The sequence below is a fragment of the Chanos chanos genome, chromosome 6 (genome assembly GCF_902362185.1).
Source record: "Chanos chanos chromosome 6, fChaCha1.1, whole genome shotgun sequence".
Taxonomy (NCBI): Eukaryota; Metazoa; Chordata; class Actinopteri; order Gonorynchiformes; family Chanidae; genus Chanos; species Chanos chanos.
In genome coordinates this window covers 39680358-39698481 of record NC_044500.1, presented here as the reverse complement: position 1 = coordinate 39698481, position 18124 = coordinate 39680358, and the positions used below count along the sequence as shown (strand labels likewise).

Here is an 18124-nt window from a genome sequence, read left to right as displayed (position 1 = left end):
AAAGAAACACTAAGGGACACACAAACACACAGCAGTGTTCAAAGTGCATGTGCTTTATATGTGACTTTCACACACACAACTGTACACAAATATATTGTGATGAACCATGTTCATGTATGTACAGTCTCCAGAGGACCCTGCCACAGAAAGGCATGCACTCATTTGATAAACACACACACACGCGCACACACACACACACACACACACACACACACACACACACACACACACCCACCCCCCTTCTTTCCTCCCCTTTATCTTGTAGAATCCAGCAGGATGTGACTGTACCTGCCTTTTTCAGCTTGCCTCTCTCTCTCTCTCTCTCTCTCTCTCTCTCTCCTTCTCTCTGTTTCACCTCCCTCATTGTTCAGTCAGTTTTATTTTCTCAACCTCCCTCATAGAGTCTGCCCTCTCTTTTTCTTCTCTTTCATTTTTCTCTTCCCATCCCCCTCACTCACTCATGCTTTTTCTTTTAACACTGACTGTCCAACTTATTTTCTAGATCTGAAGATGTCTGTAGAGACTTATATTGACTCAGTCTTGCATTGGGCTGTGCACATTAAAAGCTATCAGAAGCATTAGTCACTTATAGTCTCTACTGTCAGCACTTCCATGCTTAAGAATAGTCACAAAGAGCTTTGAGCAACAGACTACAAAGAGCTAATATGGGAGATGAGGGGAGAGAAGGGAGGGGTTTCAAAACTATTTTTTTCAAGATATTCTATGTCGGCAAATGTTATGCTTTCAAATGTTTTTTTTGTTTTGTTTTGTTTTTCAAGTTTTAGTTTTCATCAGCTTATCAGCAAATGCTTTCCTCCTGAATCAAGCAAATCCTTGGGAAGCAAGAAAACCGTCACAGGCTGCGAGCTGAGGAATCTGGAACAAGGGGAGAGGAGGGGGAGGCCATGGGCAAAAGGAGAGGAGCAGGGAAAAATGGGAATTTGAGAGAGAAGAGGGAGCGAGAGACCCAGAGCCAGAAAGAGGGTGAGAGAAAGAGAGGGAGAAAGAGAGAGAGGAGGGTTGAGTGAATGAGGGAGCATTAAGTGTTGAGAGAGGGTTAAAATAGGAAGGGGGAGGGGTCTAGATTTGGGATCTATGTTGTTCCAGTGTCTGAAAAATGGAATGCCATGGTGATGTCACAGCTGCAGGAGGGAGCATGCCCAGGAATGACATCACCCACTCAAGTCCTAACCCCTCCCCCCCACAATCAACCTCATTGCCAAAACCCCAAAAAAACCAGATGGAGCTGAAAGTAAGACCTTACAAAAATCCTATTCTTTTTCAGTTTCTGTGTTGTTCTTATGTTAATCAGAGCCATAAGTCAGTAAATTACTAGTGTAGAAATGCCAAAACATCTGCAAGATAGATCACACCATTGTTTTAGTTTTCACATAATTTGTCAACAGTGGGACAATAGGATGTATTTTTCACTTTCACATCTTCCATAGACTCCTTTGATAACGTGTTCCAAATGTACTGGTACTGATGAACGTTCGCTTTAGACTATTGTTTTGGGGGAAAGAATCACTAATGCAAGAAAAGGAGGGATCATCACATTCCTTTTTAAATAAATAATTTTATTATCGGAAGTAGGTCAGCTGAGGCATTGTAAGTTTTCTCATGCAGGAAACCCATTTCAGTGCCATGCAAGGAATTTTACCATTTGCACATTGCATCGACGACGGCTTCGAAAGCCAACCAATGGCAAAAATAGCCTGGATCACACAAAATAAACAACCTCAATGCATCTTTAAAATGCTGTATGAGGTTGCAGTGACTTGTTTGGGCCAAACTGTCCATACACGCCTATTGAATAGTGAATGTCACAGCAAGGCAATGATGTTTATTAATGGATAAACAGTTTTTGTCTACCCTGAGTACTTGTTGACAATGTTGAGTACTTGATGACTTGTAGTCTGATAGCACACTACTAAATGTTCTGCGTTCTTCTGACATAGTGATCCCTTGTTTCAACAGAGATATAAGCTGAGAAAGGATAAACTTTACTTGAAACAGGGAGGAACAACATTACCAAAGTGGATTCGTGAAGCTAAACCACATCTATTCTAGCTGCACTGTACAGCAACCTGGTCAATAACTGAAGAGACCTCTGTGTAAAACAAACACACAGCAAACTTCTTATGGCCCAAAAGGCAAAGTAAACAACAGCGGCAAGGAATGTTGTTTCCCATAAACCCTTGTTGGTGTGGTCATTCTCTTTGGGACAGCTGATTATGGGTTGTTTTAACCTCTAAAAAAAATCTAGGAAGTTTTGAAAGACGTCTCCTCTTCTTCCTGATGATGCACAACAGAGACACATTTTAAAACAAGAAGAAAAGTATAAAAAAAATACAACATAACATGAATAAGACTTACAAACAGACTCAGAACTGATAAGACACCAAAATTGCTGGATAAAAAAAAAAAAAACATAGTAACCCAGTTTACAGCACAAAACAGATTCTCTCACCTGAGACACTGGCTGAGTGTACAACAGGTCTTGACAAGGCAAAAGACAGATGAGTTCTCCCAGGAGTGCCATGAGAATGTGTAGCACATCAACCCACCAGCCCACACTCAGTGTGAGCACCAGCAGGGCTCCCAGGCGCAGAACCACTGTGTGTAGCACTGCTTCTCCATCTGGTCTCCGCTGCTGCCCTTCTGAGAGAACAGATCAAACGAGTCTGGACAGTTTCACTTCTGCATGAGACGACTCCAACTCAAGAGCAAATTAAAGAGTCCAGTGTGTGTGTGTGCGTGTGTGTGTGGCAGAAGGTCTTTGGGGAGATGAAATCAATTGCTCAACAAAAATAACCGTGTTTTTGCAAATTTTTTAGCTGGCATGTCATGGGCAGACATGCCTTGTATGTTAAAATTACTGGAATGTGTTGCACAAGTGGTAGATCTGAATCCTTATCTGATTACAAGGTATTAATTCATCATGGTGTGATGAGGGTCAAAAATATATATACATATATGTATATTTGGTTTGTGAAGATGACATAGATTTTTGAAGTGAAGGCCATTTCACGCCCCACAACCCATTCTAACTCACCCTGAATATAGACCATGAGCATGGTATAACAGATGACCAGTGGCGTCCAGAACCTTACAGAGTCTGTGTCCGACGCATAGTGGTGGTTTACAATGCTAAGGGATGCCACAGTGCCCATGGCAAATGCTAGGAGGACAGCACGGTTTATAAACGGCAGCAGGGCATTGTTGTGTGTGGATAACGAGAGGCATATGCCACAGCAGTGTTGGGAGCCATGCTGAGGGTAGAGCCCCACCACATGGCTCCACAGGCGTTGGCTGTGATCTGCTATAAACCAGCTCAGGCCTCCGGCCAACAGCAGGTTGAGAGTATTGTGCAGCGCCCCCTCTTGGAGAAAGTCAAGACTGCAACTGAAAGCACAGCCAAGAGAGAACTGACACTGGACGAGGAGCTGTCGAATACTACCTGACAGCACGCCCTAAAAAAAAGTGAGGAATGTGGACAAAACATGGTGGAAGTAAGGAGAAATCATCAGTTGTTTAACCTCAAAATGAGCCAAAATAATTAAGCTTTAAAGAGATTTAACAATTCGTTACAACTGGCCAAATGTGAGTATGTTTAAGTATTGCTTGTTTATCATGCGTGGCTCAGTATTGCGTAAAGAAGTCTCACTTGTCTAGTGGTCACGGCGGCTAAAATAGCCCTGAGGGAGAATTCCAGAACAATCAGACTGGCCACTCGTTGACCCACCACAGACAGAAGTCCAGTCAGACCCAAAAAGCGTACAGCTGCAGCAAAGCGCCCCGCGGCCCAACCGCGCCCATCAACATAACTTTTCTTTTTGTGGTCTTCTTCGGGAACACTGCGAAGGATGTAACGTCATGTAATCACTGCCAAAATTTATTCATCAACGTTAATTTTTAAGGTCATTTCACAATGTTTTATGGAGCGGGTAATCATGAAGCACGAAGGAGGAGGTAGTCGGTTACGAAACGAGAACAGCAGTTTCTCCGGTGAAAGAAAAAAAAACCCAAAACTGCGCGCATGTATCTTACCTGTACGTCTCAATAAACAGTTGGATCCTCATCACATGATTCAATACTGAAATTCCACATGCTCCCACTAAACCTGTGAACAAGAAGCACTCTACAGGGTTTACAGGAACTCATACCATAGACGCTGGTTACGCACTACAACTGATACAACAAATATACGTTTTCTTTAAACATTACATACCACGCAGTACCCTGTCGAGGGGATTTGCACCTAGTAACCACGAAATCCAAGAGAGTATGTTTAAAATCATTCTGAAGCTCACAGTGTCTTCTGAAATGAAGTAATTTACAGTTTTACTGAGTTCACGACGCTTTATATTTCTTCAAAAATGTTATCTACATTTGTTATGGGAACGACTCCATTTCCATGCAATGGATCATCCTATTTTGTCTCTATAGCGTTAGTCTCAAAGGTCATGTCGTTAGATAAGTTAAAACAGGTTTTTCTCTTCTGTCCGATGGGATTGAGAAATGAGTGCTCAAAGTTCTAAGCCAAACTCCAATTGCTGATTATATCATATACTTCAGAGTACACTATAGTCTGCTGTGCTCAGGGACTGTATGCCTGATATCATTGCGGAGGAGTCTTACATCCCTAATTGGTTTATTCGCATTTTATCAAATTCTAACCTCTCGTGGGGTGCAGGGCAAACAAATGACAATTTGCACAAAAACAAAGTTAAGCCAAATATCTTGTTATTTAATTATTGACATTTAATTAGTAAACCACACTAAAAAGACAGTCAAAAACTACTTGACATTTTGACAGATAAGGCAATTAATCAAATGTCATGTGTCCCTGAACAACACCAAAACACTCAAAAGCACATTTCCATGTTCTTGACATTTAAATTCATTTTAAAAAGTCCATGTTCCAGTGACCTTGTGAGCACATTAGTATGCCTTGTATGGATCAGCTTGAATGCAGTAGTCTTGAATGTAATGAGAACCCGGATGAGAAATGTGTGACTAGCACACACCACAGTTCTTAAACACATTCCCACCACGCTTAAAACAGCAAAGAGCTTATTAATCAGAACTGAGTCAAGAGGTCTATTTTAAAGTGTGTCATAAGAATGGCTTCATGAATGAGTCTCTCTTCTGTTGCTCCTTGCTTATGGCACCCATCTGCCACATAGATCCAGCAGCAGTATTTCTGGTCTTAGCTTCATCCTTGGCTTGAACAGTAGCGGAGTGCTTTCTGTCTCATCAGGTCCCACAACAACATGCTGAGAACAGTGTGAGGGGCCAGGCGGACAAACACTGGTCCTATACCCTTATACAGACCAAAAAGACCTTCTGTCTGACAGACCTTCACTAAGCAATCCATGAATCCATTGTACAATCGACCCTGTAGGACAGGCAGAGGAAATACATAGTGTTTAAAACGTTCATCAGTGTTATCACATGTAAAGATGGACTAGACAAGAGGAAGTTGACACATGGAAGAAACCATAAAATGGTTAATGGAGGGAAAAAAATGAATAAACTTTGTAAAGAAGTTAAAAAGAGGTTAGACAGGTGACTGCTGATTGAGTAGGGGGGAGAGGTTGATGTAGCGCGAGAAGACTTTACCCTTCTAAATTCATCTACTGGCTGATTGTAAAGTCTCGTGCTGATTACGTCAAACGGTGTCATGGTGATCGTCACGGCAACTCCACTTATCATGGCAGCTGTCAAAGCAACCAGCCAGCTGTTTGGACTGAACCACTGCAGGATTGGAAAAATGAACACATTACACGTCAAAAATTCCATTGTCATTGCCTTCCTCTCCGTAAAAAGCTTAGTTCTGGTCAACTTTTCAGTCACTTTCAGACTCATAGCCATTACCAACAAAATATCCTTTAAATTAGATGCTTCAGGTCATTACTTTTCAACTCTAATTCAAAGTCTGTACAGCTTCATGATATTACATAATAGAATAGTACGCGTTTTCTGCTCCTTCTGCTCCTCTCTGTTATTTTTAGTTCATTTGAGAGCACATGTAAGCATTAACTATTAGTGCAGTCCACACTTCACAAGAGAGCTGTGTGTGACAGGTGACGGAGAGACTCACCTCGTAACGGGAAACCCATTCTTTAGCTGAACTGAAAGTGGCCAGTTGTGCTGCCGACCCGACCATGACCCGAGGCACTGCCCCATTCACACCCCTCCACAGGCCAATCACACCCTCACGGCGATAAATAGACACAAATGCATTAGACACCCCCTGCAAGGTGAGAGAGAGGGAGGGAGTGAAAGAGAGAGAGACTCGTAATCACAAAAAGTGAGACTGAAATTGTACAGAGTGTGTTGCATGCTGTGGTGTGGTGTAGACACCACTGCAAGACACATGCTGACAATGCACGGTAACATGCATGCATGGTAATATATCGTAACCTGAGACTTTTTTTAATGGCAAATCACTATCTAATTCTCAGACTGCTGAAAAATGTGGCCTAGTGTGTTTATTTACTGTAATTATTTCCAGACGTAGAGCATGGCTGTCTCATGTTTGTGTCTACTCAGCCACACGAGACAATGTAACCATCCTCAGATTTTTAGCAATATTTCACCAGACACACCATTTATCGATAACCTCACTTCTAAGATGGTAGCTTGCGTTAGCAGAGTTCAGTAGACGAATTTCACAATTATTGTGCATTTTATTACACATTCAGCTAAAAAGATCTCTTGCTCAACTTGGCCTTTGACAGTCACATAGGTGCCTCGGCTTCCCGGAGTAAAGTTCACTATTCCAGTTTTTGCTGACTGAATCCGCCACACACCTCTGTCTGCTGCTCTCTTATTGGTCGCAGCTACTTTAATTGTAAAAGGTGTGTCGTAGTTGTTGACATACATGTGGGCTCTGCAGTACACATGCATGCGCGCTCGCTCACACACACACACACACACACACACTTCGCTCTGACGCACTCATGCTGCTTTCTGTACAAAGGGCAGTGGTGCTAAGTAGTGATCTAAGACATATAAAGACAAAAGCGTTCCGAGATGTTCCAGTGTTTGACGGAGTATTTTTAGACATTGGATTCCTTACCTGATGCTTGTGTTGGTGGCCCACAGCTATAGCTTCGACTGTCTGAGCCTGAAGATGAGTTTTTACCTGAGAGAGAAATGAAAAACACTCAGATATTTTGTGTAGGCCCTCTACTGACCACTCCTTTCACTTTTCTTAAATTCTTTTCGTGCCATGTACTTGATCTACACTGTGAGCCATATGTCATAAATTAAAGGGAACGTCCTACACGGCAGGTTGTAAAATTATATAACATCTGAAAACATTTCCGCAAACGTAGCAAACACACCCCCCTCACTTCTGGATGAATATATTTTTTCTCTGTTCCTTCTTCTTTCAATTCTCTCTCTCTCTATAGCCCCTTTCACACATGCACTGCAACCCTAAAATAATCGGGATTCTGACCGGAGGGGCTGTATGCGTGAACAAAAATGTCTGTATCACTCGACTCAGATTCTAAGCAGACCTTATTCTATTCTATCTCATGAATCTCTTTAGTTTTAGCCTTTTCAGTACCAATGCTGTTTTCTTGCCCCTTGAACTTTTCATCCTCTCAACCCCATACACTGTATCATCATTACTCAGCTTACAGTGACAGTTTTGATATTTGACACGTAAGCTGCAGTCGGGTTTTCCACGTACGCTTGTGGTCCCATAAATAGAGGTTAACATATTTTTACCTCTCTCTTCCTGACCCACACCCAGAGTGGACATGGTAGGGGGTAGGGCAGAGCAGGATGGATATATTTAGTGCCCCAGATACAAACAAACATTCACCATGTATATAGGGTTCCCTAACTGAAATGGAGGAATGGAATGTTTCCTTTGATGAAAGAGGGGGGAAGTGAAGTTGACAGGCAAATAAACAACACAACCTTTATTTTCAGAGACAGGTGTAATTTCACCCTTCTGTTTTTTGTGTTTTTTTTCCTTTAAATTCTGCATCAGCTGAATATTTGCATTTAGTGAAATTCTGTAATGTCCTGAGAATGGCGAGTTTTGATTTCCATGCATGTGATATGTACACACCAAACAAGTTTCACTTAATTCCTCTGGAGCAAAGCCCAACTATTTGTCAGGGATGAGTCAGATTGAGTTTTAGAACAAGAGTATACTGAGACTACTCATAATAAGAATAAGAAAAATGCTAGAAATTTTGAGAAATAGTGTGTTAGGAGTTATAATGGATCCATATATTATAAAAAGGGGGCTTTCCCTTTAAGACTCTTCCCCACACTGAGGGATAAATGCATTAATGTAGAGGCATGCATTTGTGCCTCGACAGATCTCGTGACCACAGCATCACAATGCAATCCAATACATGATGTGGTTCAGATTAGTGAAATTACAACTGTGATACACACTTTTAACACACTTCTAATAAAACGCTAAACAAAAGCCAAGAAGGGAGGGGCCGTGTGACAATCACATGTGCTGGCCCAAAAGCATTTTCACAACACCCCACTTACTGGACTTTCAACAGGTAAATACTTAGCACTTAGCACTTACCAGATATGCTGGGGAGGCGATGAAAGCCCCTAAGGCACCAGCAGTGGCCCCCGCTATCAGACTCCCACCTGGGGTGGCTGTGAGGCCGACACCTTGGACGTAGGAGTAAAAACCGAGTCTCACCCCATTCATCAGGCCCTGATAAAGCAGTCCAACCGAAAGACCCTTCTGAAGGCCGCGGATACCGTCGGTACGGCCCACCACCCAAAGGGCCTGCAGCACACCTCGGTAGTGTCTCTGGTAGGAGCCCCGTGCCCGCAGCTCGCCCTGCAGCTGAAGCCGCGTCTTCACCACCTCCAGTGGGTTGGTAAACACACACGCCCCACAACATGCCATAGCCCCCAAAAAGAAGTCGAGCGGCAGCCACAAGGCATGGGGCTGCAGAGGGTCAGCCACTCCCCGGGAAAGAGGAGGCATGGGAGGCATGGTAGCAGGGGCTCTGAACGCAGAGTCTGTATTGTAATTCAACATCTGCGTACCAGTCATTTTTAGAAAGAAGTTTTTACTGTGAGTGCAGTGACATTAATGAGGGAAGGAGCCACAGTCTCTCCACTGCCTGTTTGGTGAAAAAGTTCCTGAGTGTTCCTGGTACAGTGTGTATACAATGTGATAGAGATTACTACGACTACTTTAAACAATATGATAAGGCTAATGGGGTTTGCTAGGTACCAGTGACACAGTATAATGTGTCCTGATGCCTGTGTTATCTATGAATATTCTTTCTGCAGTGATCCATGTCTCTTAGGAACTCACTATATCCAAGTTATCACTGTGTTACACAACATATACGTCTTTATATACGTCAGCGTTTTATGAATATCAAATACATTTGTACCGTACATGTAGCGCACAATAAGGTCAAGGTCCCTCTGTATGTAAGACTGAAAAAGGAAACAGTGGAATCGTTGAAGAAATCCGACGATCGTCCAAGGAAAAGTCAGGATTCATGACCCATGTGCAGTATGTTTTATTCCCCACAAGGAACAATTCTGCAACAATGCGAAAATGTATGAAGCTCAGTTTCACGGATAATCAAAAACAAATCCAAGATAGCAAATGCTGTTCTGTAAACTAAACTTTGCAAACCGAAAACCACCTTATACACAAAATACTGACAAATCATGATTATATCACTACAATAATACTGACCGATGAATAAAAGACAGCATAAAACTGATAACTCCAAATAATTAATTTACAAATATTCATCCGCATCAATAGGTAAAAAGGTCGGCTGCACAGGAAAAGTGGGATAAACTTACCCTATTAAATCCTCACAATCCAACTCCTTCCCTTTCACCAGCTAATACTAACGATGGTAAACATGTGTTTTCATAGAGGACGTCCAAAAGCAACCCCCCGTCCATTCGAAGTCTCAACCAATAGTATCTTCTTCTCCTCAGCCACCTCACCACCTCCCTTGAGTTCGGCCAATCAAATTCAACTCCCTTTCTTTCTTTTTTCCTCGATACCATGGATTTTCTCTAGGTAAAAGGTTACAGACGCCGAAAGGGGTGGAGTCAGGAATAATGTGTCAAATAATGACCGTGGAAAGATCTATGTCCAGGAGAAGGCTTATCCCGTGCTTGGAAAAGAGGGTTAATCGGAGATTTCAAAACAAAAAGTGACCAGCTCACTCTGTTTCATGGTCACTCCATTGCTTTACATGCTATATGTTTACCTGTAATTCTGAATTATGCAAAATTTCAGTCATATTTTTAAATAAACACCAGATGCAGTGAAACTGCACATAAAGTGCACCATATCAGTTATGGTATTTATCTTTATAGACAATGTATATGCAGATTTATGTGTACTTACAGACTAGCCCATGTTACTCATTGTGACATCATGAGAAAAAAAACTGCTACACACCAACTTCTCTTTATGGATCCCTCTTAATCAGATCTGGTTGTTTGTTTTATAAAGGAACAGCAAGTATGATCATTGTTGACCAGTTGAGAAGATTTGGTCATTATGCCAATAGAAAACAAGCAAACCATGAGGCGTGTATCGGTACACTAAAACCCATTGTCTGATGAGTTTTGTCCTGCTTTTTCAAAGTGTAGGTTCTGTACAAAAAATAAAGCTCAGCATTTTGCTTAGAATTGATGAATGTATGAAAGAGCATGGAATTTGCTTTTGATGAGTTTTAGATAAGTATTCTAAAAGACAGATAAAAGCACATGAAGGCGAGAGGAAATCATTTTGTTTCCACTTACAGCAATCTCAGTTACTACTGTTTGAGATAATAAAACATATCATTTGAGATAATAAAAAGCAAATCAAATATATATTGTAAGATGGATCGCTGAATAACTGTCACATGACCGACGGGCCAAAGACAAAGAGACAAACAGGCCCTCTATGTCTGGAGGTCCTCTAGTGTCTGGTTCAGAGGGTTCTTCTCAGTCTAAAATTGCTTTACGTATGCTGTAGGGACTACATAAGCAGAAAAAAACATATTTTGTTTTGTTTCTTGAAATAAAGATGCCACATTTGAAGATATTAAGCTATTTCATTTGTGGAAAATATACGTACAAAATATGTCCAATAGCACGTCAGTGCGCAAATCCCAAATAAGAGCAATCTGAAACTGTAGGTCTAAAATTCCAACGTGGGAAAATTGAGACTCAGTGATTCTGGGGGATCGTCCAGTTCTGGCTTGTTATTTTCACTTAGCATTTCGGAGAGGCTAACTGACAGACAACAGCTGCCCGGGCTTGACCAAAGGAAAATTAACCAATGTGATTAGACTTCAATGTTTAGCACTCACATTGCATGAACAGAGCCAGATATTTATTGATTTCTAAGGCGCTTAAAGTCTAGAATAGTATTGCAATCTGTACTTTGTTGTAGGCCATTTTCCATGTTGGAATTAAACTAAAAACCAATGCGTTTCACTTACTGCATTAATTATTAACCCACAAAAAAATCCTTTGGTTTTCAAAGCACATGGAACAGTAGATTCAGTACCAGCAGGTTTGGTGTGAATAGAAATACCATTACACTCCTACAGATCAGACATCTGACATTAAACTGTGACAGTTAAGACATGGAGGCCTTTATTTTTTAACTTTGCTTACAGTACACTGCAACATCTTTAACCCATCGCACCCCCCAAAAACATCAACAAGAGCATTTACACACTCTCAAACGCTTACAACTAAACCCATTCTTACACACACACGCACGCACACACGCAAGCACGCACACATACACACACTTCTTTGTCAGACAAATCAACATATACACAAACACACTTTTCTCTCACACTTTTCAATGTAAACAATGCAGGTTGAAAGAGTGATTAAAAAAGCAAGGTAGTCAACCACTGTTCCTCCCTTTCAAAAGTCCTCCCTGTCTTCTCTCTATTTGCCTCAAATGACAGAGAGGACAACACATACAGTTCGCTTCATCCATAGCAAACAGTAAAAACTCCTTTCCATCAATCTCTCTACACACCCATTTACATATTTTAGGAAGGGTGGAGGTCAGGAGAACAATTCATTCACACAACAGTCATCACTGAGAATCCATTATATGTGTCTATATGTGTGAGGATTTATGGAAATTGAGAAAATTGAGAAATTAGTGTTGGGAGGGAGGTGAACAGCAGGAATTAGTGGCACTTTCTTTTCCCATGATCCTCCCTCTCCAGGCAAAGGCGAGTCTCACTTCCCTTGTATGGCCAGGATAGAGGGATCCTGTGTTTTTTTTTTTTTGTTTTGTTTGTTTTTTTAAACTTTCTTTACTGGCCAGGACCAATTGCTCTCGCTCTTTTCCGTACCCAGCTGCATTACCTTTTAGCACGCACAAAGTACAAGGCGTTGGTTTTGGGATAATATTTCACGTTCTGCTTTTTGTCCATTAAGCCACCAAAGATGATGAGCTCCCCACGACCTTGGACTACAGTGTGGAGGCTGGTCTCGGGGGGGCCAGTGACCGCTGTGGGGGCACCTCCGCTGCCATAGACCCTCCAAGAGACCACGCCCTCCGTCTTGGCACGTGAAATGTCCAGGACGTACATCTGCATGGGCTTGCAGTTGAGGGATTGATATAGTGGCTTGCCTACGTTGAGACTCTGCGGCGGGTGGTGGCCAAGCCGACGGGCGATTGGTGGGATGGAGTGTCCATCCGTGCCGCCGGCCTGTGGTGGGCTAGAGGAAGCAGAAGAAGAGGAAGGGGGCGTGTTTCCCGACCCAGATGCTCCCGCGTGGGATAAAGATGAGGATGGCAGCGACGAAGAGGACAGGGCTTTGATGGCCTCCAGGCCTCTTCGGAGGGCGGCAGGGGACACAGCCCCCGGGGGGGTGCGTGGAGAGACGGGGGGCGGCGGGGTGTGCAGGCCGTTGATGCTGGGCTGCTCCAGAGCTGGACCAGAAGAAGAGGAGGAGGACGACGAGGGAAGCGACTCCCAGCCAAAGTCCGCGGGAACTGGGGGATGGGCGTGAGGCCGAGAGGGCGGGGAGGCAACCTGGGCGGGACTGGTGCGTGACGAAGGGGACGAGCCATTCAGAATGGGGGGGATCGAGGGAAGAGGTGGGCTGTCGGGGCCCTGTGAGGGAGACTGCTGCTGGGAGGAAGAGGGGCTCCCGTCGCGGGCCCCCGCCCTGGCCGAAGGCCGGGGCCGCAAAGTCCCCCATCGCCCGTTTACGCAGGGTGCCTCTTCCACTGCCCCCAGGACCACCCCCGCCGCCCCGCTCCGAACAGGCGACTGGGACCGCAGAGAGGGGGGATCTGGGCCCAGTGGGGCAGGCGTGGCACTAATAGGGGAGGGACGGGAGTTGAGACTGGGACTTAGCGGAGCTCGGCCTGAAGGAGCCTGCGAGAACACCACTACACACTGTCCCACCTACAGAGAGTGAAACAAAAAAAAAAACAACAAAAAAAAACACATTCATTTCTACAACACTACAAAAATTATACAGACAATTTAAAAAAAAAAAACAAACAAAAAAAAACCCAGCCCAAACAATAACAGACCAACGACACAACAGACGAAAACAGATAGCAGCACACAAACCCTGCAGGCAGGATGGCACCACAGCTCTGGAGCTCCGTGATCCTCATTCTCCACACGCAGCTGCTGCCATGACCACGTGGGGGAGCCCATGTGCAGGAGCCAGGCGTCCTTCAAGAGCTGATGAAAATAGAGGGACATGACACAGCATTTTAGTAGCAATGACGACATGGGCAGACATTTAGAAACAAGCACATACATGAACGACAGTTTAAACGACAGAATCGTGCGCACGTGGTCCGAGCGATTACAAGCTGAAATCAATGCACTACTTAAATCGAGTCTACTTTTATTGATACTGAAGACATAAAAAATGTAACTGCCTGGATTTCATTTAGTTATATTAAATCTGACAAGAAAAAAAACTAAATATGTCTTTATAAAGTCATGTAAATCAAAGGAATGAGAAAAATCGTGAAGAGTGCGTAGCCTATAACACAATTCAAACTTACTGCATTGGGTCCTCCACAACCTCCTAGGATCAGCAATGTCTCATTGTCTATTACAATCTGTTAAAGATAAGAGAGTTAAGGAGTGAATAATCTAAAATGAGTGAGTATTTTAAAAATCAAACACTCTTCTTAAGAACACAAAAATGACTTAAAAGGGCAAGATTGCCTAACCTGAGACTGGCCACCACGAGGGTGTGGGGAAGAGCCAGTGATGGTTGGTTTAGACCAGGACCACTGTTCAAGATCTAAAACCCAAACCTCATTACTCCTAAGAGGAAATCCAGAGAAAGACCATGTGAAACACAGCAAAGTCAGTAAAAGGGCAAAAGTCCATGCGTTCATTTAGAACATTATGACAGTAATGCAGATGTTGCTCTTTACAGAGTGCACATAAGATCTCAGATGCACAAATAGCAGACAAACGATATCAAATTTCTCAGAGTAAGAGCTTTGTTCCATGACCCTTTTGTCTTTAACAACCTAAGTAAATATAATAATGTGGACCGAGGAGAACTGATCCTGGATCAGCGGTTTTACATATCATATACATGAGCCCAGGGACTGAGAGACCAGTCGTGCCACATCAACTTCAGACTAAATCAAGAGAATACTAACTTTCTCACAGTTCTCTGTGAAAACGTTTTACAACCACCTCTGAAACAGAATGGGAGTCATTATCTGGTAATGGCATTTAACACTTATATGCGAAATGCCCCCTCAACAAGTACCGTCCCTGGCTTACGTACATTTGTCGAGCTCCGAGAGAGCCTCCAAACACCACCATGGTGTTGCCAATGACAGAGGAAGAGTGTCCTGCCATAGGTGGAGGGCCATGGGTTGTCACTATACAATTCCACCTAGAAGACATCCACATATATAAAAACATCAACATATATCTGCATACACAGATACTTAGGGTAGTAATCTAGAGTGATGGAAAAGGGGTGAGTGAGTGTCTACTTCAGTTTTTGACTATTTCATTCTTACCAGTTTTTGGAAGGTGAATATGTGTGGATCTCATCAAAAAACCTCTCAGGTTGGTGCAAAGGATAGGGGCTAGGTCGTGTCCACCCCCCAAAAAGTACTAACAAGTCTTTATACATCACCAGGGTTGCCCCTGCTTTGGGAGATGGGTAGGAGCCTGCACGAACAAAAAGAATAATGTCGATCATGGGCCTAGAGGTTTTCTTCTTGTTAATAACTGTCATAGTTTAAGTGTGTATGTATCTACCTGATGCCAAGGGTCTGATCCACTCCTTGCTGTTAAGGTCAAGTCTCCAAAGATCATTAAAGGCAGCATTACAACTACTTTGGGTGCAGCCACCAAACACATACATGGACTGGTTAGAGTCGTAGTAACATGCACCTGAAATGAAATGTAAAACAGTGGTTCAAGTTCAGGCCGCAAGTGAATATCCTCTTTTAATTTTCTTTCCCAAATTGTTAAATTATAGTCTCTGGCTCGTTCATTTTAAGATTCTGCACCTGAAACTTAAATCAAAACAGCTTAAGACTTAATGAGGAAATCTGAGTTTAAAGCTTAAGAACATGATAGCATCTCAGTATATTTTCTTAGGGATTCTGACGATCCCTTTGTTACATGTTAATTTATTCATTAACATTTCAGTTAATGATGTAAAAATCCTCACAAGAGCAGTCAAGCATCCAGAAGTTACTTGGAATAAATGGCATAAATCAAACATACTACAGTACAATCTAACCTTTAGCATTTCAGCAAGAGTTAGAGCAGCCATTAAAATACCACATTTAGTCAAGCGAAGAAAGAAATAATAACAAAAAATTCCATATTCATATTATCTTGTTTTGATGTATACACTCATATAATGCATCTTTATATTAGTTCCTTGTCTTTCCAAGTTAAAAAAAAATCAAGCACAAAGAGCTGCTTAAATGGAGTGAATCTTGCCAGAGAGGGTGTGGCACATGTATGTATGACAATCAACCCTTTCACACTGTCTTGCAGACTTTGCAATTTCCAACTAACATCCAGGTGGGAATGACTCAGGCTAACAGATCCTGTGACTAGGGCAGTTTCCCACAACTGCAACATGTGTGGCCTCAGACTTCCTGTAGTTTCAATGGTATGAGAATCTGCTGGTTCAACATTTAAACAAATTGGACAAGTCTATTTTCGTGTGTGTTTCCTACTTGGTATTAAGAAAATTAAAACCTTTGACAAAGGGCTTATTACTGACTATGTGAGAAGCGCTGGGTGATTGGTGTTCCAGGGTAGGGGTAAGTTCGGCTCTCCCACTGAATGTTGCCCTCTTGAACAGCTCTCAGGAAACCATGGTAACATTGATATGCAACACCTGAAGAAACCAGAATAAAAAACAGAAACTCCATTCACATGCATATGTACAGGCCAACATACCAATGACAACATGCGCTCAGGTTTCGCTAAACATTAATTGACTGACCTTTAATGAGGCGGTACCACTGTTTGCACACCAGAGCAGCAGTCTTATGCTCCTGGTACGGAGAAAGGAAGGATAGGATGTACTCCAGTACTTCCTCTGGTAGCTCCACCATTGCCCGCTCACTGGCTTTCTCACCCTCTATAATCTTCTCTGTCCTGATTTCTCCGGTGATGTTACTTTCCTTCATTTCCATACCCTGTTCTCTGCTAACATGTTCTGGTGCAATCCCACCATCCTCTGTGTCCATGGCAACAAAGCAGCCATCCTCACTGTCTGAGGAGCGGGACATACCGTCTGATAATGGGAACAGAAAAGGAGAGATTAATGTTTTATAACTGCGACTGTATCTAATTCCTTACAACCCACCAAGAGCGCTACATCGGACACCAGTATGGAAAATTAAGGTACCGTTAAACAAATGGGATGCAATTTGTAAATCACATCTCACTGACAACTGGAACAAGTAGCAAAAAAAAAAAGAAAAGAAAAGAAAAAACCGGGAGAAAATTTGTCTGTCACTAAATGGCATAACCATGGCGTCAAAATACCACTAACATTCACAAAGTCTATTCGCTAGTATTTTCGAAATCATGACAGCTTGTTTGCCGTGACCTAAATTACCTTCAGTTACAGTATCAATCCTTTCAATTCGTGGATGTTTTAGCAAAGTCGTTGGAATGGTATCCTGGCTCATCGCGACGATGACAGACACAAGGGAAAGATTACTTATTCAGACCACAACGTGTCTACGTTTCCATGGCTAAGCATCAAGACTCAGTAAATTCGGCCTGTTATTACAGAAACATTGACTATAAAACATCTGGCTTAGATGCCTTCCGTTAGCAATCACAGCTAGCTGGACACATGAGTGCAGAAAGCACATTCATCTAACCATGCAAGCTAAGTAGCTGTTGACGTAGCAAATATAACAAGCAAAATGTACCGCGCAGTGTTTCAACATAGGCTGTCAAACGCTTGAAAATATTCTGACGTTCTTTGTTTAACTCGTCTGAAATCTGAAGAGATCGCTAGTGTTACGCACCTTACTGGGTGGTTAGCCAGTCTGCTACTTCATTAGCCTATTGGGAGACTGTGCTGGTGGAGCACCTCTGTGCCACTTCGATCTGGGATGTAATTTAAAATCGTCTCTCAGCTGAGAAGTAAGGCTGACCTTTACAGCTTCACAGATTCAAGGATATTTGCGTCGCAAAAAGTGATAGAGAAATCTAAGTCGTTCCAGCATGTGCGATCTATCTGCCGGTTACAATCAGGCGACAATTCTGGCTAGTTCAGCAACCTGGCTTGCTAACTACCGTTAGCTATCTGAAAAAAATGGTTAGGATGAGAAGTGGGATAAAGTTATTCTGTTCAGTCTTTTCGTTAGGACAACATTTATTCCCCACAAACCCCTCATATTTACCGTTTTGCTTTATTCCTTCCCTTCTCGTGTTTCTATAGTATGGCTGATGTCTTTTGGTTCCCTTTATCAGCTCTTGCAATAAGCCTCCAGACTCCAAACATTCGCCATCTTCCTCAGTGGCAGCATCTTCCGCAAGGAATCGGGAGCGCGCACGTAAAATGTCACAGAGATGCGAGAGTGGACAAAAGCAGTTGAATTCCACTGGACTTTACC

The 18124-nt window shown here is 42.7% G+C and overlaps 3 protein-coding genes across 5 annotated transcripts; all 3 read right to left on the bottom strand.

Moving 5' to 3' along the window:
- Positions 1 to 1589: 1589 nt before the first annotated feature.
- Positions 1590 to 4436, bottom strand: LOC115814648 (transmembrane protein 82). 2 transcript variants are annotated; one of them, XM_030777558.1, is made up of 6 exons: positions 4232 to 4436; positions 4051 to 4123; positions 3668 to 3857; positions 3056 to 3473; positions 2471 to 2661; positions 1590 to 2295 (listed from the first exon to the last, which is right to left on the bottom strand). In XM_030777558.1, the coding sequence occupies exons 1-6, from the start codon at positions 4299 to 4301 to the stop codon at positions 2263 to 2265; spliced, it is 975 nt and encodes a 324-aa protein (XP_030633418.1). In that variant the 5' UTR covers positions 4302 to 4436; the 3' UTR covers positions 1590 to 2262. The 2 variants fall into 2 exon arrangements, with proteins under 2 accessions (XP_030633418.1, XP_030633420.1); XM_030777560.1 differs by having other exon boundaries at positions 3746 to 3857.
- Positions 4437 to 4729: 293 nt separating this feature from the next.
- Positions 4730 to 9927, bottom strand: slc25a34 (solute carrier family 25 member 34). Its single transcript, XM_030777557.1, has 6 exons — positions 9838 to 9927; positions 8576 to 9564; positions 7088 to 7153; positions 6107 to 6259; positions 5626 to 5760; positions 4730 to 5401 (listed from the first exon to the last, which is right to left on the bottom strand). The coding sequence occupies exons 2-6, from the start codon at positions 9059 to 9061 to the stop codon at positions 5219 to 5221; spliced, it is 1023 nt and encodes a 340-aa protein (XP_030633417.1). The 5' UTR covers positions 9062 to 9564; positions 9838 to 9927; the 3' UTR covers positions 4730 to 5218.
- A 1905-nt stretch (positions 9928 to 11832) lies between these two features.
- fbxo42 (F-box protein 42) lies at positions 11833 to 18018 on the bottom strand. 2 transcript variants are annotated; one of them, XM_030777541.1, is made up of 10 exons: positions 17912 to 18018; positions 16492 to 16785; positions 16267 to 16383; positions 15282 to 15416; positions 15038 to 15191; positions 14797 to 14907; positions 14222 to 14318; positions 14051 to 14107; positions 13602 to 13718; positions 11833 to 13430 (listed from the first exon to the last, which is right to left on the bottom strand). In XM_030777541.1, exons 2-10 carry the CDS (start codon positions 16778 to 16780, stop codon positions 12375 to 12377), a joined length of 2133 nt encoding a protein of 710 aa, XP_030633401.1. In that variant the 5' UTR covers positions 16781 to 16785; positions 17912 to 18018; the 3' UTR covers positions 11833 to 12374. The 2 variants fall into 2 exon arrangements, with proteins under 2 accessions (XP_030633401.1, XP_030633402.1); XM_030777542.1 differs by lacking the exon at positions 17912 to 18018 and having other exon boundaries at positions 16492 to 16672; positions 16715 to 16780.
- Positions 18019 to 18124: the final 106 nt, after the last annotated feature.